The sequence below is a fragment of the Colobus angolensis genome, unplaced genomic scaffold (assembly GCF_000951035.1).
Source record: "Colobus angolensis palliatus isolate OR3802 unplaced genomic scaffold, Cang.pa_1.0 Scaffold244, whole genome shotgun sequence".
NCBI lineage: Eukaryota > Metazoa > Chordata > Mammalia > Primates > Cercopithecidae > Colobus > Colobus angolensis.
In genome coordinates this window covers 2,250,819-2,277,117 of record NW_012115644.1, presented here as the reverse complement: position 1 = coordinate 2,277,117, position 26,299 = coordinate 2,250,819, and the positions used below count along the sequence as shown (strand labels likewise).

The 26,299-nt window shown below is 43.2% G+C and overlaps 1 protein-coding gene across 4 annotated transcripts in view; it reads left to right on the top strand.

Annotated features, from left to right (window-relative positions):
* LEF1 (lymphoid enhancer-binding factor 1) overlaps positions 1-17,668 on the top strand; it is a 119,596-nt gene extending 101,928 nt beyond the window's left edge. For 3 of the 4 annotated variants that reach the window (XM_011945731.1, XM_011945729.1, XM_011945732.1), the window contains 3 exons: positions 1,123-1,171; positions 1,859-1,899; positions 16,464-17,668. In XM_011945731.1, the coding sequence (XP_011801121.1) occupies positions 1,123-1,171; positions 1,859-1,893 (84 nt within the window). In that variant the 3' untranslated portion in view covers positions 1,894-1,899; positions 16,464-17,668. The remainder of the gene's footprint in view (positions 1-1,122; positions 1,172-1,858; positions 1,900-16,463) is intronic. The other variant, XM_011945730.1, reaches the window with a different exon arrangement.
* Positions 17,669-26,299: the final 8,631 nt, after the last annotated feature.

Below are 26,299 nucleotides of genomic sequence, written 5' to 3'. Positions count from 1 at the left end.
GCTAATTTTTGTATTTTTAGTAAATACAGAGTTTCACCATGTTGGCCAGGCTGGCCTTAAACTCCTGACCTCAAGTAGTCCGCCCGCCTCAGCCTCCCAAAGTGCTGGGATTACACGTGTGAGCCACCACACCCAGCCTAAAATTATTTTTGAGGGCAAAGTAGTTATGAAGGAAAAGGGAAAATTAGATCACTATAAGTGGGATCTAAATTTTTAAATCTGGCATTGAGATGTTTTGAAATGTATTTAAAATGGTGTGCATATCCATGTTATTTTGTCTGTTTTAGGAAGCAAGGTCCTTAATTGCCAGAAATAAGTCTTTGAGATATCTCCAGTTTTCTCAGGTTCTCTCAATCTCTTCTCCCTTTCTCCTTGGTTTTGTCGTGCCTGTGCCACAGGGCCTGTGGGTACTCGATTAACACCGGGGAACTTTCAGTTAGACAATGAAATTCACAGTAAGGTTTATCTTAAGCACTACCAGAAGTGGGTTCTAAGTGTGCTGGTTACTAAGAAAAGGAATAGCTCATTACGCTGGCTTTCCTTGAAGATGGTCCTATGGCCACAGCTCTAGGACATCATTGTGTGTGTGTGTGTGTGTGTGTGTGTGAGAGAGAGAGAGAGAGAAGGTCCTATGGCCACAGCTCTAAGACATCATCTGTGTGTGGGGTGGGGTGGGGTGTGTGTGGGTGTGTGTGTGAGAGAGAGAGAGAAAGAGAGAAGGTCCTATGGCCACAGCTCTAGGACATCATTATCCGTGTGTGTGTGTGTGTGTGTGAGAGAGAGAGAGAGAAGGTCCTATGGCCACAGCTCTTAAGACATCATTGTGTGTGTGTGTGTGTGTGTGGGGAGGGGGGGGGAGAGAGAGAAAGAGACAAAGAGTCTACCCACAGTGTCAATATTGATGATGTTAAATATGAAGCTATAGAGACGAAGGTCAGCAGGTCACTATTTTCTCCCATTCTCTTGCTCTCTGACTTTGTTTCTAGATAGAGATGGTGAAGAGGGAGAGAGAATGAGTCATCTTTACCTCTTTGTTGACCGCCTGCCTGTACTTCCACATCACATTCATCTGTGTGTTCATGGTACAATCTGTGACATGATAGTATACCTCTCTTCTTCCAGGGTAAGAAAAAGAAGAGGAAGAGAGAGAAACTACAGGAATCTACATCAGGTAGGCACCATGAGACTTTCCAGTCAATCCTCAGGCTTCTGACAAGCACCTTTTAAAGCAGTCTGCATCTCTCTACACATTCTTTCTTCTGTCACTATAACTCATGATTCTTTAACTCTGCTTTTTCTTCCTGAAATTCTTTTAAAAAATTTAAAAGACCCTTCTTTTAAATGTGACTGTGGGAAGGTACATGTAAAAACTTGTTTCCCAAACCCTGTCACCTGGAATCCTGGTTGTGAACTGTGGGATTTTTGTTTATTTGTTTTATTTTTGCTTCTCTTTGTGTTTACTTTGCTTTAACACTCTTGCCTTTTCACTATTTTATATAACTCCTTAAAGATACAATATTTTATGATGATTAAATGATGTGTTACCTGGTATTCCCTTGAGAATCTCTTTTGTGATTTGGGTTTTTTAAAAATATAAAGCATCATGATAGGGTTTGTCTTTCTTGTACATTAATTCAAGACATCAGTGAGGTCCCATTTATTTTCCTTTTTTTCTTTCATTAAAAATAAGGCCACTACTTGTGGCCTTTATTTACTTGTACTGCACAAATAAAAATGGCTGGTATAAGAACCATGAAAAGTAAAGCAAACAAGTTCACATGATATTGTAGCTACTACGTATTTGGAATGTACAAAAACCTCTTTAATAAAAATTTGTTAAAGACACAATTTTCTGCAGGTACAGGTCCAAGAATGACAGCTGCCTACATCTGAAACATGGTAAGAACGACTCTCTGGTCCTACTGCTGACGTTAGTTGTTATAAAAAGAGGCACTTGCTTGTGAATCTTCTTGCTCATAACGAGTTCATTCGACATTGCTCCTTAAAGAGGAGAACTCAGCAAAATCAAATTAGTACTTTAAAAAATCTGATGGTTTTTATACCGGCTATGCATTTGCAATATAGTATGCTTTTATCTTTTCTATCCCTTTTGGCCCATTTATTCTTCCTCCATTTCCTTTCCCCTAACTCTTCTAAACCATTTCTTACTGATCAGTGGCAAATCGGCCTGCTTAAAAAAAGAACAAATGACAACAAACAGTAAGCAAAATGCCATCTTACTCAGCAAATCCAGGGTGGGTCTGAGGAGCACCATTTTAGCCCAGGACTCCCAAGCTTTTGCTCAGTAGAGATTTTTTCTCGATTGAAATCACATGTAGTCACTCAAAAGTAATATATTTGTTTCTAGTCAGAAAGCGATATATGCTTTATTATTTTTCTGTTATTTAATATGGCAGGGTCACTTATTTAACTGTGTTTCTTCTATCAAGTATTTCTCTTTATTAGTAACTTGCTAGATTTTACTCTAGTATTTATAAGTAATATTTTATTTCTTTTTACTATAATTTTTTTAATTTATTTCCACATGACCACTAGCCCGAGGAACCTGACATTGTAAATTAAGGCTTGGTCTTTATTAAGCTTTGAATTAGCAGTATGTGTACATCTTCTCCTGGTAACAGTTCTCAAAGGAGCTACCTTTGGTTATCCTTTCTCTCTCTAGGAACACACGTCCAGTCAATCACCAAGTCTTCCCATCCCTGTCTTTGGGGTCTGTCTTGAGCCTTTTCTCTCACACTTACCACTGCCACAGCCCTAGTTCAGGTGCTCAGACTTTCCATCTGGAGTACTGTAATACATGTTAATAATTTTTCTGCCTCCAGGCTTTATTTCTACCAGTTCATCCTTCACATTGCTCCCAGAAAGATTTCCCACAACTCAGATTGTATGTCACTTCCCGACATGGAAACAGCCGGTGCTTCCCATTGGCTGAAACATAAAGCACCCGCCACTTAGTGTGTGGGTCTGCCCAGCCCTGCCCTTGTAGCTTTGCCCCCAGTCATTCTTGCTATCTGCCTCCCCTCACTTTCAGCATAGCCCTTCTGAGTCCTGCGCTCAGTCCAAACAAAATTATTAGCAGTTCCCCACATGGCGGGAGGGCACCGCACATGCTGTCCCTGGGCTTCAAAAGCCCATTTCCTCTACAGAGGAATGGATAGATCTCTGCAGTGTTTCTTAGGAAAAGAGTGTTATCCTGCAGCTCATTTGGCTCTTGACTAAGCCTGGTGGCCCTTACCTAAACTTTTAGAACTTAATTTTGGTGCTGAGGTTTCAAACAACTTGCCCAAAGGGACCAGCAGAGATTTTGGTACCAAATAGATCTGAATTTTAAATCAGGTGACTGCCTGAGCAATCTACTTCAGCTTTTTACTCTTCATTTTCCTTACCTGGAAAAAGAGAATATTGATACCTACCCCCTGCGGTGGTTGATGTGCAGGATCTCCCCCGGGGTCAGCACACAGTTGGAGCTCAGACGCGTTACTTCCTCCTACTGAGACCTAAGTCAATTGCCCTCTCCTCTGTGAAACTTTCTTCATCTTTGTTCAGATTCGTCAGGTTTTTCCAAATCCCATCACTGTAGTTTTATGATATCAAAACTCTTCTAAACTAATACTGAGTGGCAAACTTTCCTCCAAGTGAGGGGAGGACCATCCCTTCATATAAGATAAAAAATAATATAATTGTTTTAACTTAGTGGCTATTAATCAAGAACCTCTTCTGAGCCAGTCACCTGGCTTGGTTATTAGAAGCACAGATAGGATGTAAGCATGGCCGATGACACCCACCCCTGTAGCTCATGGCTTCATAGTAGAAGTAAATCTAGTCAAAATCATAAGCCTTGTATTTTTTTTTTTTGGAAAAAAAATTGTTTTAATTACTGAACACTTAGGAATGACCAGAAGTTTTTTCATATTCTGCCTCTAAACAGAAAGCCCTCAGAGTGGCAATGTGCTAAGGGCTGGTACTCGATTTACTTCACTTCTGTTTGCACCAAAATCTGTGAAGCTGTTTTTATTAAAAAGCATGCAAAAATGTATTTCTGTATTTCAGAGTTTGGTACTCGATTTGGTGTTCTTCACGATTAGCATCCTGTGGTATTTTAGATGTAAAAGATGGCTATTTTTGTCCTAAAGTGTATCCCAGACATCTTTTTCTAGTAAGTCACAGCTGTCATTGTGCTTTCTTGTCACTTATTTATATTTTCTTAAGGTTAAGATGTTCTCTCTATCCTGCACAAGAAAAACAAAAATAACCCTCTCTCTCCACCCTACCCCCCAAAAACATTCTCAGGCCATCCCGCCGCTGGTGAGGCTCCAGTTGGTTGAGCTTCCTGTAATCAGAGTCTCTGGTGTTGCCCTCCCTCTCATTCCCGGATCAGTCATGCAGCCTTCGAAGTCACTGCCCTGCACACCACCTGAGTTTGGAGACCAGAACTGGCAGTTATTGGATAAGAATTGTAGAGTAGAGAGGAGCTCAGATCCACCTTCATAAAGATTTCCATAAATTAGCCATGATAATATTTCTGTTGTACCCCCACCCCTTCCTTTGTTGTAGGAATTCAGAAATAGTCTGTTTGTGTAGAGCTGACTTATTCAGTCATGATTCAGCATTTATTGAGCACCTAAGATAGGCCCTGTGGAGACTTGTATGACCTGGAAATAGAGTGCTGGATGGAGCAAAGAAGGTCCCTATTCTCACAGTGCTCACTATGTTGCTGTGAGGGTAGTTGATTTAAAAAAAACAAACAGGAAGGTATAAGTACTATAATAAAAATAAATTAGGGAGTAAATTAGGGTCTGCTTTTAGGTTGTATGGTGAAGAAAGGCACCTCTGAGGAGGTGGCACTCAGAAATAACTCTTGTTGTCACAGAAAATGGAGGGGGTCTTCTGTTCTGGAACAGAGCCCTGGCAAAGAAATGAAAGACAAAGGGAACAGAGCGTCATGTTATGGAAACAGCAGAGCACAGGAATGAGGTCACCCAGTCTCCCAGATTAGCTCTTGTGTAAATTTATGTGGCCTGGGGCAGGTCACCTAAAGCCTCTGGTTTCTCGGTATAAGTGAAGGATTGTGTCCAGCGTCCTCTGAGATCCCTGTCTGTCTCTCCCTCAAGTCCAGCTTTCTGGTCTGCTTTGCTTTTGTGTGGTCTGCACTGCCTCCCAGTGTTATTATAGGGACTCAGATCTCTTTTTTCATTTTCTAATTTATAGTCATCATTTTATGTCTGAGTGGCTCTGCATGACCTTGAAAATGGCTTATACATGATGGGGTTGTTCTTCAGTTCCTGTACAGATCACCCCGTGTCCCTCTTTCCTCCCCAGGATGGCTACCTTGTGTCCTGGGATATTAGAAACATTGCCTCTAGTTTGAGGATTTGATTTTCCACTAATGTAATAATATGGTTCCTTGTTTGCCAGACTACAGTCATACTAGTGCTGACCTCACCTTAGAAATAATCAAATACTTGATTAGAACCAATCCTACAGGCCCGGCATGGTGGCTCATTCCTGTAATTCCAGTACTTTGGGAAGTTGAGGTGGGTAAATTGCTTGAGGCCAGGAATTTGAGACCAGTCTGAGCAACATGGCAAGATCCCTTCTCTACAGAAATTAGCTGGGTGCAGTGGCGTGTGCCTATAGTTCCAGCTACTAGGGAGGCTGAAGTGGTTGGATCTGTTGAGCCCAGGATGTCAAGGCTGCAGTGAGCCAAGATCACACCACACACTACAGCCTGAGCAACAGAACAGGACTGTCTCAAAAAAAACAAAATAACCAGTCTGTCAAAGAGTGTGATGTGGAATCTCACACAGCTGGTTTTCAATTCTGAAGGGAAGTTGATGAGTAAAGGTAAAGCTAGGCCAGATGCAGTGACTCATGCTGGTAACCCCAGCACTTTTGGAGGCAGAGGTGGGAGGATCACTTGAGGCTAGGAGTTTGAGACCAGCCTGGGCAACATGGCAAAACTATGTCTGTACGAAAAATAAAAACCACTGACTGGGCGTGATGACACACGCCTGTAGTCCCAGCTACTCAGGAGGCTGAGATTGAGAATAGCTTGGACCTAGGAGTTCAAGGCTGTAGTGAGCTATGATTGCACCACTGCACTCCAACCTAGGTGATGAAGTAAGACCCCATCCCTCAAAGAAAAATTAGAAAACAAAAAACTTGTGTTTTCATTTCTTTAAAGATCCTATGGGTTTCATGGAATGCTTCCCATTTTTTGATAAGCAGTGCCAGCGCTGTGGCCGTATGCAGCCCAGCAGAGAGGCTGGCTCCTGAAGCAGTGCTTTATTCACCCGGTTGTGTTCCCGTCTTCCCATGTGTTTCTACTTTTGAGCATTAAAAAAATTTTCACTCTGGTGAAATCAGATTGAAACAAATAAATTACCATTAATGTGGTCTCAACACTGCGGAGAAACTTTTAGGATAATTGGAAATGAGATCCCTAAAAGCCATTCCTCCAGGTTGGAGATGGTGGTCCCCAAGCTGCAGGATCTTTTGGAGAGGCCAGATTCATCCGTTTAGTTTTTCGGACTAGTCATTTGTGGGAATGCTGGGAGCCCAGGACCTCAGGGGTAAGGCTGCACACACTGTCCTGGGTCCAGCTGGAAGGCCAGTGTCATGAAGTCTAATCACTTGTTTCCTCACCATGCAAACATTTAGTGAGGACTGCTGCAAGTCACGAATCCTGTTAGGCGGTGGCGGTGCTTGCTAATGAGACCCTATCCCTTCCTGGAGGAGCTTCAAGTTTAGGAAGATACAGACATATTAAATGGGTAGTTATAAAAGGGTATGTTTTATGCTGTGAAGAAGTGGCATGTTGTGTCTGATACAAAAATAGAATAAGAAAGAGAATTAAGAAATATGTAAATGGGAGTGAAATCAAGGAAGGCTTCCTGTAGTAGCACTCAAGCTGTCAGGTTGGTGGCAGAATTTGGGGGTTTGATAGCATAGTAATAGAATTGATGTAAATTTCCAGTGTTTGGGTATATGTTTGATTTGGAATACCACCTTTAAATTTGTCAGAAGTTAGAGATTATTATCAAATACTGAACTTTGCTTTCTTCCTGACTTAATTAAGATTTATATGAAATTAAAGAAGTAAAGAATTATAATTTTTAAAGTGCTGGAGAGAATTATGACTCTGAATTTACTAATTAAACAATTTTCAAAATTGGCTTAATATTTATCAAAACAAATACAAAAAATCTACCATCTTTAAATTATATAGATCGAAAAGATATTTTTAGATACATTAATGTATTTCCTTTAGTTATATGACGTAAGAGTTAATTTAAAAGAAGGAACAGGCTACTTTTGAAAGATAAAAAAGACTGGGCGCAGTGGCTCATGCCTGTAATCCCAGCACTTTGGGAGGCCAAGGCGGGCAGATCACAAGGTCAGGAGTTCGAGACCAGCCTGGTCAGCATAGTGAAACCCCGTCTCCACTAAAAGTACAAAAAAATTAGCTGGGTGTGGTGGCAGGCGCCTGTAATCCCAGCTGCTCAGGAGGCTGAGTGGGGAGCAACACTTACACATGGGAGGTGGAGGTAGCAGTGAGCCGAGAGAGCACCATCACACTCTATCCCGGGCGACAATGTGAGACTCTGTCTCGAGGGGGGGAGAAAAAAGATTAAAAAATCCTCTGGTTAAACACATTTTGCTAAATAAAAACTTCAGCCTTTATTTCCCTAGGGCCAAGAGATGAGCATGAGAGGTAATTGCTAAGCTAAGTTAATGTTCAGTACTTGGAATTACATTTTATAAAAGATTATTTCTGGCTTTTCTTTGATGATGATGTTTGAGAGCCTGATGAGATGGTTAAGGCTTGAGAACTTGGGGCTCCTGGGTCCTGTGAAGCTGTGCTACAGAGCTGACAAATTGCAGAGTGGGAATAGAAGCATCATCTGGACCAGTGAGAGGACTGCAACCCTGAGGGTCTGCCAGGAACTGTGCCTGGTGTTCAACATTTAGCCCTGTCCTCTTAGAGCTGCCAGGGAGAGTTCTAAATATTTTCAGTGGTCTCATTGAGAAAAATATTTAATTCCTATGATTTTTGAATCTCACTCTGGTAAGTTGGACACTTTTGCCTAATCTTTGGTCCAAATTCTGTTCCACAATGTTGTCACCAACATTAAGTATCAGTAAGCTTCTTGGTTATGTCTAGTTAGAAAACAAAACCAGGTTCTTAAAAATTAATAAAATTAAAAGGAAGTTGGTGGCAGCTTGAAGAACTCTTAAGTCTTGTCCAAATCTCAGAGTAAAAATTAAGGCTTCCACAACTAGAAAGTGAAAAAATGATATCCTGTTTTCCATTCTTTATCTTTTGTAACATACTTAGAAAGCACCTCAGCTAGAATTGTTACCAAACAAGCAAAAGACCCCTGGGGGTTCAGAACTCTTGGGAAGGAAGCCTACATCTGGGGAGGAGAAGGGGAGTGTCAAACTGGGGAGAACAAAGCGTCCCATGGCAGCCAGGTCAACACGTGGCAGCGCAGCTACCCTTGGCCACAGTTCGGTACCTCCTGGGAAAATGTCTGCACCCTGCTCAGCCCTGTCCCGCACTTGGGGGAACCATGGGCCGCCATTTTACCACAGTGGTGAGGTCCTATGGAAGCGACTGCCGGTGTGCGGATGGCCAGATCGTTGCATAGGAGGTGAAGGTTATGGTGGCCCGGAGAGGCTCCCTTACGCGTCGTTTCTGGGAATGCTGCAGTCTGAGGTGACGGCCTACCCATGTCTTCCTTCTTCTTATGCTTGTGTTCAGAAATCCCTGTGACATCTGTCACAGACTAACAGAAAATGTGTACAGGATTCACAAGGTGATGACACTTGACTACAGATAAGCTCAGGCTTGGTCTCATCGTCTTAAGTAGCAATAGCAGCATAATGACAGTTTGGTTGGACTCAATTATGCGTAGACGGCAGGTTTTCACATCCTGGCCATTGCTCCAGGGTCCCTAGGCGCATTCATGGGAGCCTTTTGATGGTAAGTGCTGGAAACAAACCATGCTCACTTACGGAGAAAGGGGAAATGTATTTTAAAGATGTAGGACCATCTTGTGGAATCCAAGGACAGTAGTGCAAAAAGAAAGCTGGAAATTGGGCCAAAAAGAAAGCTGGAAATTAGAAAGCTGTCCAGAGACTTTCTCTGCTTCTTCCATCTGCCCTTCCCTGAAAATCACTTCCTCCTTCCTTTCCCAGATTGACTTGCTCAGTTCTTTGAGCCATATATTCAGAGCACTCAAGCTGTATGTTGTTATGATATCATCTCCCAAAGAGACAATAATTCTTTCAAATTCTATAGAAGCGACTCTGGTTAGCCCAACTTGGGTCAAACTTCCACCCCAATCCATAATCAGCTGTGGTCAGAGGAGAAGGTCACATTGTACAAAATGGCTGGCAGGAGCTCACTGTTCTAACAGTGTTGGAGTTGGGATAATGGAGAGGAGAGCTGGGCAGCAGCCAGACAGATGTCCACTATAGCTCACTAGTAAGCTGGTAGTTGGGATGGTTTTATCTAGACAGCTCTGTGTTAATAAAGAAATTGGGTTAAGTTCATAGGTGCAGTGAAAGCTTTTAAGAATGGGCAGTATCCCTTCCATCATTTCTCTTTTCTCTCCTTAATGATCAGAGGAGCTAGAATTGTGTTTAAGTTGCCTCAGGTAAGCAAGACTGATCGGATGCCATTAAAAAATAATAGCAGAGGGAGAGAAGTATATGAGGTTCATTAAAACCCTCTTGAGATGCTTCATGTTTAGTATTGTTCATGAAAACTTACAAAATGAAATTAAGATCAATGCAGTAGAATATTAGAATGAAAAAGAAGTGTTTTGGATAAATTTTGTTTGATAGAACTGTTTGTTACTGAGTGGTGAGGAACTGTGTGGAAATGAGCCCTTCTGGATAATGGAGTTTTTCAGATAACCTATATGGTTTACATCTTTAAGTGTCAAAATATGTAATTTTTCAAAACACTTTTGGATGCAACTCTGTCTTCTTCAGCAGAGTACATTGAAATTGATTTGAATACAAATACGTCATGCCATTATTTTACAGTGGATATTATATATGCCACAAGGAGTATGGTGGTTTATATAATACTATTCTAAATGACCCCAAATAATGTGGAATTTTAAGAAACTGCTTTTTAATAATTATTTTGTGGCTTCCTTTGCTGTTTGGGACTATACCCTCTGCCCACAATAATATGTTTCTTAGGATTTGTGTGGATTTAGGAACCAGAAAAATAAAGCTTAATTGAATAATATATAAATTAAAAGTAAATGGAGTCTGAGTTGGGGTATAGAGGGTAGGGCTCTTTTCAGAAAGGCTAAAATGTGCTATTTTTGCACATAAATTTCATGACATTACTGTGATACCTTGAGATCATTTTAACGTGTTTTTCCTCAGCAGTGTTCTTCATAAATGAAGCTGCCATGTTACTGAAAGCCACATGAGTGGGGAATCCTGCTGCTCATAGCTGTCTGTGACCTTTAGCAAAGTAACTATTCTTTTTTGACAGAATGAGAGAAAAATTAAAAGCATTAAAAGTTAAACTGCTCACGTTTAGGCTTAAGGTTTACATCTGTCTCTGGACTAAATTTTTCTAAATGCCTAGATATCGTTTTTGTGAATCTAACTTTTTTTTCTATTGGGATTACTTTTTCTCATCTAGCATCAGCTTTTTGAAACATTCCATTTCATAACAGATATTTTAGTTAATTTGCAGAATACTCTGTTGGTCTTAATTTTCTACCAGAAGTTCTGTAATAGTATGAATCTTGCTTGCTGCCCCGAATGTGTCGCATGAAGTTGGAACAGCAGAAATGGTCCCAACCTGTATGGACCACCTGCCACATTCTGGAGGCTTTAACAGATGCCTCTGCATGTGTTGCCTCCTCTCATTCTGTAACAGCCCCATTGTGGAGGGGACAGATTTCAGTCCTGTCTGAAGGATGAGGAAACATCACTTGTCCAGGGCCACTCAGCTGGTGAGCAGCAGCGCTGCGTCCGCAGAGTGAATTACTGTCAGCTCTGAGCCCAAGTTCTCCATCCTCTGCTGTTTACTGCACTCACTACGCTGCTTCAGGGCGCCTGCCCCGCACTCACCCAGCTCTGCACATATATTTCCCACATCCCGCAGCGCACCTGATGAGGTAGAGCAGCTTCTTATCTTCACTTTACAGATGAGGAAACGTGTTTGGTGCATTCAGAGTGCATGCCCAAGATTTCCAGGTGGTAACCAATGGACCCAGGATCCAACCCAACCCAGGACTGTCTGTCCTCAGAGCCCACACTCTAACCCACACAAGTTATCACCTCCCTGTGCTTAACCAGATTCACAGGTGCACACACAAACACTGTCATAACTGTGGAAGGGCTTGGTTGGGGGCGGGGGGAAAGACAAAATTGTGCCCTGATCCTGTCACCTCATTTGTGGAAGGTGAACTTGGCATCTTTAGTGTGAGAGAAATGTGGGTTGGATAGCGTTTGGAGGTGAGTAGATGAGGGAGGTCTACCTAGCTAGTTATTGTCCTCTGGAAGCCCTTCAGCTGACAGAACTGCAGTGGGCTTTTGAGGCTCTCTCCTTCAAAACTTGCTCAAGACCATTTCTCCCATGTTTCCCGTGATAGGAAGGATCTAGCGGTCATGACCTGCACCAGGAGGTCCAGTCTACAAATAGGACACACGTCCTCACAGAGGAGACAGACACAGAAGTCTAGGCTGATCAGGAAGAGAAACCAGTAGCTACAGAAGAATTCCCCTGGAGTAATTCATTAACAGTCACAGACTTGTCTCAAAGTCATCTTGACATTGCCAAAGTCTGGTTGAGCCGATGGTAGTTCACTCTGAATAGCCACAGCGGAGGAAGCCGCACAGGTCACTCAACCTTGTCTTGGTAGAACATGAATCCAGGAGTGGCCAGTGACCCCTTTCCTCCTACCTCCAGCTTCTGGGAATCCTTTTTGTTTTAGAGCTTTGTGGTTAGGGGACTAACTAACTAGTCTTGAATGCTGGGACTAAGGAGTCACTCAGCTGCAGAAACAAAACTCAGTGTTAACCTTCCTAACCACATATTTTCATTTTTCTTTTTTTCTCAAATGTTGGGTAATGTTTATTGTCACGAAGCTGAAGCTGGCTTTTGTAGGTTATATTTCCAGTCTTAGGGACTTAAATTTCAAAGTTAACTTATGTGTTTGATTCTCTTTATCATGCTTCTTCAAACAGAGCGTGATATCCTGGGGGACACTTGTTACAGATGTGGACTGCCTCCACCAGGATACAGGGGTTGTTGCCTAGGGACGGACAGACAGAATGATGGAAGGTAGGAAGGAGAGAAGAAAGTGAATGATAATTTAGTTCCAAGGTATGGTGGAGAGAGCACGTGTTGAGAGTTCAGAAGCTCATCCTGCTGCCTATTAGTTGCGTGACCTTTGGCAAGTTACCGAACCTCACGCAGCCTCAGTATCCTTATCTGTAAGTGGGTGGGAAGATGCAAACTGTAATGATGATTATGTGAAATTCTAAAGTCCATGTCCCAGTGCCTGGCAAATCAGTGCCCAGTGGACAGTGTTTTTGTTCCTTCCCCCTCACCAGCTTCTTATAGACAAGACCACCTTCGAGTCAACGAGACTGTCACTTTTGTGGTGCCAGGAGGCCTAGGGAACAGCCCAGCCCTGGGACTCCCTAGGGGTCACCATGGGCCAGTCATTTTATGATCATTTTCCTCAGTCTCTGCTAAAACAACAGGAGTAGACTAGCTCTGCCATGCTTGCTTCCTGCTCTAGAAGTCTGTACCTCTCTTCCTTCATGCACACATGACGTTGTGCAGCAGAAGAGTTCACACCCTCAAATCGCAGGCTTTTGTCAGTTTTTCCCAAGGCGTAAAAAGGGAGGCAGTAGGCACGAGGTGTGTGGTGTGCTGCTGGAATGCAGGTTTGCAGTTAAAACTGTGAATCTGTTCGCCTCTCATAAAACCAGTCTCTAATGTTCTCCCCTCAAACTGCACATCGCTTAAGGCCCCTGCCTCTTGTTAGTAGCAACTGAGAGTGGCGTAAAAGGAAGAGGACGACGAAGGAAGGATCTTTTATTCCAGCTCACATGTTTTGTAACCTCACCAATTCTGAACAAGGAAGTGATAGTACATGATGGGGCGGGGGTGCATTTTGTTCCTAGACACCAGCTTTGCTGCCCTTGCCTTGGCCTGGACAGCTTGAACTGACTGGCCAGTGAGCCCTGAGTGGCACCGTAACAGGGCTGGCCCTTGCCTGCTCCTGACCCTCCACTCCGCTACCTCAGAGCTCACCCATAGGCTTGTCTCCTTGGCCCTCCCTTCCAGAAGACAGCCTGGGAAGGAACCCACAGGACATGAGCTGGCCAAGCGCTCTGCTTTTGGTAGGATTTTACATTTGTTTGCGCTTAGAGAGAAGGAATTTCCTGCTTTCCCTTTCTTCACTCCTGAGTCAGGGTCTGTAAAGTCCTGTTGGCCCAGGGTCGGTGCTGTTGATCTCCAGAACAGGCCCACTCTTGAAATCTTTAGATTCATCTTTATTGCTTGGGCTTTTAGTAAGGAACTCTGCCCATTTGGGTTCCTGGTTCCCTTTGGTTGATGGGATATTTTGTCAAGATTGGAATTTGGTCCAGGAGAGCAAGGGGTTCTATTATATGGGGTGGGGTGGGGTCTCGTGCCGCCTTTGCATCCCCAGTACAAATGCGTGGTGACTCCTGGTGGAGGGAGCCCAAGTCTGAACATATGTAAGATGGGCCTTGCCTCACTTCCTTTGAAGCCCAGCCGCAGCCGGAGAGCAGTAATTGCTGGCTTTGATTGCGCAGACTTCACTGGTGGGTTGGGCTGTGCCAGAGCTTGCCTGGCCTGGCCCAGCTTCAGCCGCAGCCCCCTAGTGAAGTCTTAGATGTGGGAACGCTCCGGCCTCTGGAGCCTCATGCCTGTGGTTTCTTGAAAAGAATCTGGACTGGACCTGTTTTGTATCTGTAAAGCAGCGCTGCAAGGCCCTCGTTTCTCCCACTCGGAGGTAAGACTTGGTCTCCCTTGACGTCCCTGTGTTTTAAAAGAGCCACCAGGGACAAACTGCCTCATTTCATAGTGAAGGAATTTATTTGCTTTTTTTTTTTAAGCATTAGTCCCTGGAAGGGATTAGTTGCTTTTTGGGAAGCAACTGTACAGAGGCTCTCTGCAACCTTCCAGGAGAATTTTCAAGGTGACCCCATGAAATAAGGAAATAACAGGTGGGAAAATGTGAGACTGTGGAAAGAGATGACTTTATTAGGAGATGTAGACTCTTTCTGGGTAAGTGACATACTATCTTTTAGTTAATGGCCATCTCTGGGCACCCATGTTTGTGTTAACCACTGTATTATCACTTGTACTCAGCTTAAGAAGAAAGGAGAAGCCACCCTTAGGTAAGGCAGTGAAGGGACAGGAAGACTCTGGTGGAGCCGGAAGTGCAGGTGCTCTAGGTTGGAGGTGTTAGCCCTGCTTGAGAATGGAGCCACAGCAGGGCCATGGAAGTTGTCTGTACCTCAGTACTTCGGGGTTTGCTATGTCAGGCAATGGAGGGATGGCCCAACAGAAGGGCAGGTTGTCTCCCTCAGGCGTTGCTGGCTGCCAATGGCCAGTCTATTCTGAGCCCCAGTGCTTGTCTCAGGCGCTAGCCTAGGACTGCAAGGCCAGGCCTCATCAGGAAACTAAATGTTTTCATGTCAGACTGAGAGGAAAACCTTCCCAGGAAGAGCAACCTGGACCAAACCTTTGAAAATCTCTGATGCAAAATTATAATGTAAATAGGAATCTGTGGGGTGCCCTCTCTCCCACCCCAGGCTCTGCTAGAGCCCTGTTTCTTTCTCCAAGAAAGGCAGGGTCCTTCATAGCTCTTTGATCCTTCTGCGTGAGGGATCCATACCTCTGTTCAGTTAAAGTATCACAACGCAGTAGTGTTTTCCTGTTAAACAAGGAATGGTTGATTTTCCAGGAGGATAGGAATTGAAATTGTCATTGAAGTACCTCCTCAGTTGAAATCATTCTGTGGCTGATTTCCTCCTATTTTGTTTTTTGCTGGTTGGTTGGTTTTTGCTTTTTCAGTAGCTAGCCAGGTATACAAATAGCTTCTTAGTAGTCCCGATCATTTTTAGGGGCCGCATTGGGCGTAATTGGAATAATAATACTAGCTAACCTGCTTGCAGGGCTTGCTGTGCTCTGTGCACTTTGTGAGCACTTTAAATATAGGAGCCAAACCTCTCTTTCCAACAGCCTGAGGGGCAGGTGTTCTCACAGTTCCCATTCCATAGATCACCATCCTTCCGTGGAAAGTACTTCGTGGACTGTAACTTGCCATCTAGACTTTTGTGTTCATTATTAAACTATGTCAAAGCTTCCTTTTATTTCTCTTTTACTTTCTGTTTCCATTGAAATGAAAGTGTACGATAATCCACCATTATTTAGACTGAGTTTCTAAAAGGAAACTCCTGCTTGTAACATGGATAGCACAATCACAAGCACAAAGTGTTGGGATTCATCTGAGGCTGTCGAGGGACCCAGGTTGAGAAGGTGCTTCCAGCATCGCTGCCACCAAGGGAAAGCAGCCTCCCCAAGTTCAAAGCAGTGGAAGCACGTGCTCTCTGGAGTGAAGGAACGGAACTTTGCCATGCTTTTACTTTCCTTTTGTCTCTGTCTCATCTTGTTACACTGTTACATTTTACTATTAATCACTTTTTAAAAAATCTCACATCATTAAAGTTTTGGGGATGTGGGAGTTCTCTTTTTTGAAAATCATTATCACCAATATCTGGCAACATTACTTTAACATATTTGCTGAGTGTCCTTTCCGAGGTTAACATTAAAGATCCTAGATGTTAGGAAGGAAAAAAAAATCTTGAAAATTATAAGATCTTAAGGAAAAAGGGAGAAGTTTGTATCCTGTGGACTGTGAATATGAGCGGACAGAGCACACAGCGTCACGGGAGCTGGCAGTGCGTTGGGTAATGTGAATATGTCTGTCCTATGTAGAATCATAGAATGGCTTCCCACAGTGGACTCAAAACACCAAACATTGCAGCATGACACGTCTTTCCCTGATCTGGCTGTTGCCTGTCTTCCCTATTCTTGTTTGGCTGTTTCCTACTTGTGTTTTTCAAACTTTTTTCTGTTCTTTTTACCATGACCCAGAGTATTAGCTACATTTCACATCATAACTCTGTGCATACATATACATGGAACCAAAGTAAAAATGTCACTATATTAACTCTGTAGTGTACTCTCAGGATTTTTGACTGCATAGGGCAATTCATTTTAGCCATCCCCAGATCAGCAAAATGGATTAATTAAATGCAGAAGTTATAAGACATATATGGTATGGAATAGAGGTTATAATCTTAAGGCCTACGGCAAATTCATATTAATAGCATTTCATTTGTTCCTTCTTGAGGTGGAAAACGAAGCTCATTCCCAACATGCAAAGCCAAGGCAGCGACCCCAGGACCTCTTCTGGAGATGGAAGCTTGTTGAAAATCCAGACTGTCTCCACGGCCTGCCCAGTCGACCCCAAAGGAACACTGACATCAATTTTACCCTGAGGTCACTGCTAGAGACCCTGATCCATAAAGACAATCACTGCCAACTCCTCTTTCATCTACTGCAAGGGCCAAGTTCCAAAATAAAGCATAAAAAGGTTTTTTAAAAGGAAATGTTAAAGCACGTGAGAATGCTAGCAGGCTGTGGGGCAGCTGAGCAGCTTTTCTCCCCTCATCTCTGTGTGCACTTCCCAGAGCATCTTGCATCCAAACCTGTAACCTTTCGGCAAGGACAGTAACTTGGCTGCATTTGCCTGCCACGCGCAACTGGAGCCAGCAACCAGCACATCCATCAGCACCCCAGTGGAGGAGTTCGTGGAAGAGTTCCCTCTCTGTTTCTGTCTTCATTTTTCTTTCTCTTCTTTTCTCCTAAAGCTTTTATTTAACAGTGCAAAAGGATCAGTTTTTTTGTTTGCTTTTTCAAACTTGAATTTTTTAAATTTACACTTTTTAGTTTTAATTTTCTTGTATATTTTGCTAGCTATGAGCTTTTAAATGAAATTCAAAGTTCTGGAAAAGTTTGAAATAATGAAATAAAAAGAAGCCTTCTTTTTCTGAGACAGCTTCTCTGGTAAGTGGCTTCTCTGTGAATTGCCTGTGACACATAGTGGCTTCTCTGCCCTTGTAAGGTGTTCCATAGAGCTAAATAAATGTAATAGCCAAATCCACTCTGTTGGTAGCAATTGGCAGCCCTATTTCAGTTTATTTTTTCTTCGGTTTTCTTCTTTTTTTTTAAACAGTAAACCTTAACAGATGCATTCAGCAGACTGGTTTGCAGTGAATTTTCATTTCTTTCCTTATCACCCCCTTGTTGTAAAAAGCCCAGCACTTGAATTGTTATTACTTTAAATGTTCTGTATTTGTATCTGTTTTTATTAGCCAATTAGTGGGATTTTATGCCAGTTGTTAAAATGAGCATTGATGTACCCAGTTTTTTTAAATAGCAAGGCACAGCCTTTGCCCAAAACTGTCATCCTAATGTTTGTCATTCCAGTTTGAGTTAACGTGCTGAGCATTTTTTAAAAGAAGCTTTGTAATAAAACATTTTTAAAAAGTGTCATTTTATTAAGAGTGAAGTTCCTGATAACCTAAAATTGGTAATGAACTAAATCCACAGGCCAGGGCAGAGCTGGTTTGTAGAGAGGAGCAGTTTGTGTGAGAGGGGTGCTGCTGGTGCAGCCTTCTCCAGGGACAGGCCAGCACTGGCTGTATAGGGGCACCTTGCCCTGTCTCCTAGACATGCAGTCCTCAAAAGTACTTGTATGGCTTGCGCCTCCCTCCTTTTCCAGGTGTAGGTATGAAACAGGGTCAAAGGAAAAAAAGAGGGTTGTCAGATGGGAGTGAGTCCTTTCCTAAGCACAGATCATGGGCTCCCACCATCTGGTTGTGGTGCTCATTGAAAGTCCACAGGTACTGCCTCTCTTCAGAGCTCACTGGTGTTCAAACTGGGCTTCCACATCGTGGGGTCCCAGTGGTGAAGGTATGTCAACACCCCCACCCATCTTCCCAGTCAACATTTTCTAAGTCCTGAGTTGTATTTTGTAATTTTTACCTTACTAGTACATGTTACAAGTTGGTATCTGATTAGGAAAAACTGTATTTTAAGTTTAAAAGTGAATATGTCATGTTCTTCCACAATGGTTTTCTATCCCTTGAGCTACTTTAAGAACCACTATCACTGGTCCAACTTAAACCTCTCTGCTGAAATTCTAGCTCGATTTCCCCTTTGTAACCTTCAGTGCAGCTGGGGAACAGCTGGCTACCATACTTACAATAACCCTCCTCATACTGTACTTGAAGATTGCCATTAAATCACCCCTCAAATTTCTCTTCTCCAGGCTAAGTAATCCCAATTCCTTGAACCTTTCATCATCAGTCCTTTAATCATTTTCATTACTATCCTCTGGAACCTTTTCAATTCCTCTTCATTTAGTCCTAAACTTGAACCGGGGGAAAAAAAAAAGTTATGTTTAGGGGGCCTACTTGTTATAAAGGTTTCATATTCAGCCCTGGCCAGAACTTCATTTGAAAATTATCTCTGAGTTTTTTTTAGCATGCATGAACCAACTAGTTAAAAACAGTCTAAAGCTGCCACCATGATCTTTTTGAGAGTTAACTAGAAAATACAACAAAATGGTAAGGGAGGTAACATCCAACAAAATGATAAGGGAGGTAACAGTGGAGCATTATGCCAACACATTGATGAGCTCTTCTGGATGTAGAAAGAAAGCAATTAATAACAAAAGTCGGTTCATCAAGGGAACAACAGGCATGGCTGGATCTATACCTGAGACTTGAGGCTTGGCCAAAGCCCAATCAACTCTTCTCTCCCTGGGTTCCTCCTCCTCTCAAAAATGCAGAGGCCAGACAAGATGGCGCCGAAAGCGAAGAAGGAAGCTCCTGCCCCTCCTAAAGCCGAAGCCAAAGCGAAGGCTTTAAAGGCCAAGAAAGCAGTGTTGAAAGGTGTCCACAGCCGCAAAAAAAAAGAAGATCCGCACGTTACCCACCTTCAGGCGGCCCAAGACACTGCGACTCCGGAGGCAGCCCAAATATCCTCGGAAGAGCACCCCCAGGAGCAACAAGCTTGACCACTATGCTATCATCAAGTTTCTGCTGACCACTGAGTCTGCCATGAAGAAGATAGAAGACAACAACACTCTTCTGTTCATTGTGGATGTTAAAGCCAACAAGCACCAGATTAAACAGGCTGTGAAGAAGCTCTATGACATTGATGTGGCCAAGGTCAACACCCTGATTCGGCCTGATGGAGAGAAAAAGGCATATGTTCGACTAGCTCCTGATTACGAGGCTTTGGATGTTGCCAACAAAATTGGGATCATCTAAATTGAGTCCAGCTGCCTAATTCTAAATATATATATATATCAACATTAAAAAAAAAAAATGCAGAGGCCAAGCCCCAAGTCTCAGGTATGTATATCCTGCTATGGAATCTAATAATCCATGTCTTTCAACTTCACAAAAAATTAGTGTAGTTGAAAGAAATGGGTTGCTTGGACCCTCAGCCAGTTCTTTCCACAAACTTGGTCCCCTCCTAGTTTCCTGTATTTCTTCCAGAATAATTTTTCCCAAATAACTTTGATGTCACTGCACAGAGCTCATTCTGGGATCATTCTGCCCAAATCCTGCTTTCTGTAGGCAGCAGTTCTGGGGGAGAGTCAATAGTCCCCCTAGAGATAGGGATCAAAGCGGGTGTCTGCGGGGAGAGGGACACTCCTCTGGCCACTTCTTCTGTTTGATCTTGAAGGGATTTGGCCTCCTTCCCTGCAGCGAACTCAGAGCTGAACTGTGTGCCAAGAAGAGGCTAGGTCAGCCTTCTTTCTGGGAGCTTAGCCTTCTCTGAGGTCACAGCTGGCATGCGGGTCTGTAGGAAGGGGTGTTTTCCTTCTGGTTCTAGTTTGGTTGCTAGGGCTGCTGGCAACTACCTGTTTAGCTGGAAGGTGACTTTGAACTGTTTCATGACTACAGTTGTCTTAAGTATTATACAATAAATTTTTCCTCTAGTTTGGTCTACGGCTGCAACAATATGGAAACTCTAATAAAGGGCCTATGAACAATAACAAGATGTCTGTGTGGCTGTGCTTTTAAAGTAGAAGAGTCATGAGCGAGTAATACACAGTTCTGACAGAAAAGAGGCACCTAACATCCACATGATGTAGTAGTTGTTGAAAAATCACATTTACCACTTCCGCCACAGAATGTGATCTTCCAGACGTGGAAGATGAGAACTTTAAGAGCTGCCATGTGAAACCTAACCTCTAAAGATACACAAGAAAATGTGGACTGCTTTTTAATAGAAACTGTAAAAATTGATGGCAATTAAGTATCTTAATACTAATAGAAGGATGTCATTCTATACACCATTTATACTTAAGTATTGTGGGAAAAAATAAGATTGGTTTTCTTGGCAATTATTTGGCGGATATTCTGGAAGTGGCTTTTCTAAATTTCTTCAACTTTTTTCTGGGAAAACTTTTATCTTTATTCTGCAGCCAGGCATGACTCGGGGAGAGTGTACCAAGGTGATTCACCTCTAGGCAGGGTGTACTAACAGCAACTATTTAAAATAAAAATTATGAGCATGAATCAAAGTAAACTACATACATGTTTAATAATTTATAGTAAAACTTGAGACAAGTGAAACTGTCTATTTGCCTTTATTGAAGAAGCAGTGCTAATGTTGTTTATAACATTGTTCATCAACAGTAAACTGGCATTAAATAACAGTTGCCTTCATTCAGTACATTTCTACTGAGCACTTTCTAATGGGCTATGCTCAAATAACTGGACGCCAGAAAAATGTTTTGTATTGTCTGTCTACTGTAGGCATGTAAGAAATGCCTACTGTCTGTATTTGTTACAATGTGCAAGGGTCCTTTTCCCTGGATGGTAATTTGGACTTAAAATAGGTTATATTAGGAAGGAGGCGGCCCTGGTTTAGAGTCCACAGAGCTGGACAAAATCTACTCATCCCACTGTTGGGAACAGCACAGTAAACCCCTCTGGGCACACTTCCTCATGGGCTAAGGCGTCACAGACCTCTGCCAGGGTATGTGAGAGGTAAAGGAGAGAGAAGCCTGACAGGAAGTGACTAGTAAATTAATTTCCCCTTGAACTGTTTTATAATGTGTTAGAAAACATCTTTTGTCCAGTGCAAAAAGTATCTCGTTTATGTACTGCCTTGTAGCCACGGAACATGTGAGCGTATTTCTGCCTAGGGAAGCAGTTGGTAACAGGACTAAGCACTGTGTTTTGGAGTCAGGATCATGGAAGTACTTGTACAAAAGGGGCAGAGTTTGGATTTTATTGGGTCATCTACACTGATATGTTCATATAAATATTTTTCTTAATATATAATAGCTTGGGATGTTACCAGCTAAATTATTAAATTTTTGATCCCCACTAAGTGGGGGAAATTGGTAGAAAATGTATTTGCCAGATGGAATGAGAATACTGCATACAAATAGAGGTCATCATACATCATTTTAACGGTTTTCTCTGTAGTCACAGTGGAATTTGTATACTAGTCATTTTCTCTTCTCCATCTATAACTTGCCTTGGAATCTGAAATCAGTAGAATCACTGAATTATATTCTATACCATAGTGATTTTTTTTTTTTCCCCAACAGGAAGATGTATGAGGCAACCACAGTAAAACAGAGCCCACAAGTTGGCCTGGTTGTCATTACAGGTCCTTTCAAAGTTAGTTCAGACTCCCACTGCTCAACTGGAGGACAGCAACAATGGCTTTAGAGTCTCGTCTGCCCTCCATGCTCAGCTCTGGAGACAGCCCTCAGCGCTGCACAAAGCCAGGACTGTGCAATGCTCACTGCAGGGCTCACCAAAGCTCAGAGGTGCTTTGTGAGCAATCTCATCTGCTCGCCACATGCTGGCATCTGGTATAGGCTGTGCCTGCTTTGCTTCTCATGTTCCAATTAGCTGGGGCTGATCTTTCCTCAGCGCCTGGTCCTAGAGAGTGCAAACCCATCCAGGCAGCCCTTCTGAAAACCACCCGGCTTTTAAGTGCTTTCAATCTGAACGCAAGACAATATCGTGGCCACTGCAACTTTTATACTCAGATTTGTTTAGATTGTCTCTGTTCTTCCCCAGGCCTTTGCTCCTTAGAACAGCATCTCTCGGCCGGGCGCGGTGGCTCAAGCCTGTAATCTCAGCACTTTGGGAGGCCGAGACGGGTGGATCACGAGGTCAGGAGATCGAGACCATCCTGGCTAACACGGTGAAACCCCGTCTCTACCAAAAAATACAAAAAACTAGCCGGGCGAGGTGGCGGGCGCCTGTAGTCCCAGCTACTCGGGAGGCTGAGGCAGGAGAATGGCGTAAACCCGGGAGGCGGCGCTTGCAGTGAGCTGAGATCCGGCCACTGCACTCCAGCCTGGGCGATAGAGTGAGACTCCGTCTCAAAAAAAAAAAAAGAACAGCATCTCTCAGACTGGGTGATGAGATCTTTAGCTGGCAGGGATGAGGATGTCAAGGAGGTGCAGAGTCTCAAGGAGGCCATGGTTAATTGGGAAGGGGCAGGCACTGTAAACTGCAAATCATGTGAATGAGATGAGAGGTGCTATTCTCTCTCGGCATTTGGGATTAACTAATTATTTTAATAAAGACATGCATTTAATAAAGGTGTGTGTGCGCGCACACATGCACACACAAGACTTAAGGGGAGGACAACAAAAAAATCAAGATAAAAGTATTAATATCCTTACATGAGTCCTGTGATTTGTGATAACATTGTACCAGCTAGCGGCAGAAGCCACCACGAGGCTGAGTGCAGAAACGGTATCTGGTTCTAAGCAATCAGTGTGCACTGTTCACTCTGACTGCTGTATGTGTGTGTGTGCGCGCACACGTGCAAGCTAAAGTCTCTGCCTAGCTACGTAGACTTTGAGGCTGGACAGAGCTTTTCCATTTCAGCCCCCTTGGTCCTACTACAAATTGGTGTGGTGGAAGGATAGATTGCTCTCCACTCCCACCCTTCCCTACAACTTGAACATTGAGGCTAAAGGGCTCCAGAAAACTACCTTCCCAGCAGCATATACCAAAACCTCCACACAGAATGAGGCAGTTGGGAACCATTCAAACTGCCTCAAGTAGGAAATTCAGTTTCAAAAATGCCATCCTCCCTCCCTACTAGTTTTGGAGGCATCCCAATTTCCTGTCTTCTACACCTGCAGTTTGAGTGAAATGGTGAAGTAGCTGTTCAAGAGCAGGTAGCAAGGGCAGAGTTCTTACTCCAGGAGGTTTTCTCTCCTAATACCCGCTTGCCTGAGAACAGACCACATTTTCTGGTAGAATATTCCAGTAACTGCATCTATAGAAGTAAGGCTGAGATGTCTCGGTGGTTTACTGACATCATGAAGGGCTCCATTGCCACTCTGTCATCCAAAGGGATTCTACCTCAACAGACTATTTTAAGAGATGGGGTCTTGCTATGTTGCCCAGGCTGGACTCAATCTCCTGGGCTCACACAATCCTCCACCTCAGTCTCCCAAGAAGTTGGTATTACAGGTGTGCTGCACCCCACCCAGCTTGACAAACTGATGTTTAAGTTAGCTATGGTATCCTCTCCCCTCCTTGATGATCAATGTTTCAACCCTAGGGCCCATCCTATTGCTCCCTTGGCTAAATAATAGACCTAGTAGGGACTCCCACAATTGTGTTCTGAAGAAATCTTTAGGAGTCACCTAATGTCATTTAAAACTACTGGCCACTACAATCCTAGCACTTTGGGAGGTCGAGGCAGGTGGATCACTTGAGGTCAGGAGTTTGAGACCAGCCTGGCCAACATGATGAAACCCTGTCTCTACTAAAAATTTAAAAATTAGCTAGGTGTCGTGGTGGGTGCCTATAATCCCAGCTACTAGGGAGGCTGAGGCAGGAGAATGGCTTGAACCTGGGAGGCAGAGGTTGCAGTGAGCCAAGATCACGCCACTGTACTCCAGCCTGGGTGACAGAACAAGACTCTGTCTCAACAAAATAAATAAAAATAAATACATAAAACTACATAACGATAGAATGAAGCATCATTCTGCTCTTGTTCATATGCCACCACTTCTCTAATTACCACGTGTTAGGAGAATCTTGGGAACTTCTCTCCCACACACTTGTTGTTTGGGATCTTAAATCATCTAGTCTACTGCTCACACATAACATGTAGTCTACCTGAGTGACAACAACCCCTTTCTGACTAGCCCCAACCAGCACCTCTCTGAAAGCGCAGGAAGACCTTCCAGAGGAGCTGTGGGGTGGAGTGCAGAGCCCCAGCACTGGTCTTTTTGCCAGGTAGCCCAACCGCTTAATTTCTGAGACTCACTTTTCCAACGCTCAGTCCTGTTCTGAATCTTCAGCCTATTCCCCACTGCTGTCACATGTTCAGGGCTGTCATCTGTAACCCGATGAACACAGGTTACTGGGGGCTTCCTTCACAACTGGCCTATAGATGACAGGCAGTGTGCTCAACACCTGAAACCTACTTCGCTCAGTCCCCAGCAACCCTATGGCATAGGTTCCATCCTTATGCCCATTCTTCCGATATATCCAGAGAACAAATAGCTTCTCTAGGTTACACAGGGAAAGACAGTGGAACTGAGAACTAGAACCCAAGTTGGTTTAATTGAAAAGCCCATGCTGTCAATTAGTTGTGTTGGTTAATCCTGCAGCAGCTACAGTTGGTGATTTTCACTAAAACATTGAATAACATCAGTATCAATGACAGGGTTCTCTGTCTTTCAGGAGTTAAAGTGTGTTATGCCATGTCAACTAGTAGCAAGAAAAAAAATGCTAAAATAGACATTAAAACTGTGATGATGAAACAGTGAGACCACTTTAAAAAATAGAATTTACACAGCCAAATGGATTCTTTCAAAGTATAGTACTGAAAGCTCAGTCATGATTTCATTGTTCAAAGCATTTTTTCAGATTACTATTTATGTGGCATCAATGCCTGTTTACAAGAAAATTAGTCTCATAAAATTATAGCCACACCTTATACTCTTGGTAGACTTAATGAGTTACTTAGGTTGAAATGTTAAAGGGATTAAAATCAAGGTGGGACAACACAAAAGCTTGTTTCAAATATGTGAGCCGTACAACTCACCAAGAGAAAGCATAATTAGTGTATGTTGTTGTATAACATAGTGACTAACAGTGGCTGTACCCTCTCCAATGATGACTGGTTGAATCTCAAATGAGTTTCTGAAAGCTGATGTGTTAGTCAAAACACCTACCATTCACAGAACCCAGTGGAGAGTCATTTTTTTCTTTTTTTATTTTTGAGACAGAGTCTTGCTCTGTTGTCCAGGCTGGAGTGCCATGGCGCCATCTCGGCTCACTGCAACCTCCGCTTCCTGGGTTCAAGCGATTCTCCTGCCTCAGCCTTCCAAGTAGCTGGGATTACAGGTGCCCGCCACGACGCCCGGCTAATTTTTTGTATTTTTAGTAGAGACGGGGTTTCACTATGTTGGCCAGGCTGGTCTCAAACTCCTGACCTCATGATCTGCCCTCCTCGGCCTCCCATAGTGCTGGGATTACAGGCATGAGCCACCGCACCAGGCCGAGAGTCATTTTCTAACACTGGATTTGTACATGGTAGTTCCCCAGTTCCAAGACGTGGTTCCACCTTACCCCCACGCTGCATCATTCAACAGTTCCCAAAGAGGAAACACATTTTACAATTGATGTCAGAAAAAGTTAACCATTTCCCCCAGAAAAACTACTATTAACAGTGAATCTTAAGAACATGAGAGGGCCATGATTTTTATTTTAGAAAGGTATCTTAGTAAGCATTAAAACGATCCTTCAGAGAACTCCATTTTACTAAACAGAATTGAAGTCTAGGTGATGGCTATCAGAGGCTCACCATCTTTTTCAGCAAGTCATCTCATAAGTTGCCTGGTTCTTTTTAATCTCAAACTTTCACTTGTATTATCGATAAATAAAAATATCACTGGCCAGGCGTGGCGGCGCACACCTGTAATCCCAGCGCTTTAGGAGGCTGAGGTGGGTGGGTCACGAGGTCAGGAGTTCGAGATCATCCTGACCAACATGGTAAAACCCCATCTCTACTAAAAATGCAAAAATTAGCCAGGTGTGGTGATGTGTGCCTGTAATCCCAGCTACTCAGGAGGCTGAGGCAGGAGAATCACTTGAACCTGGG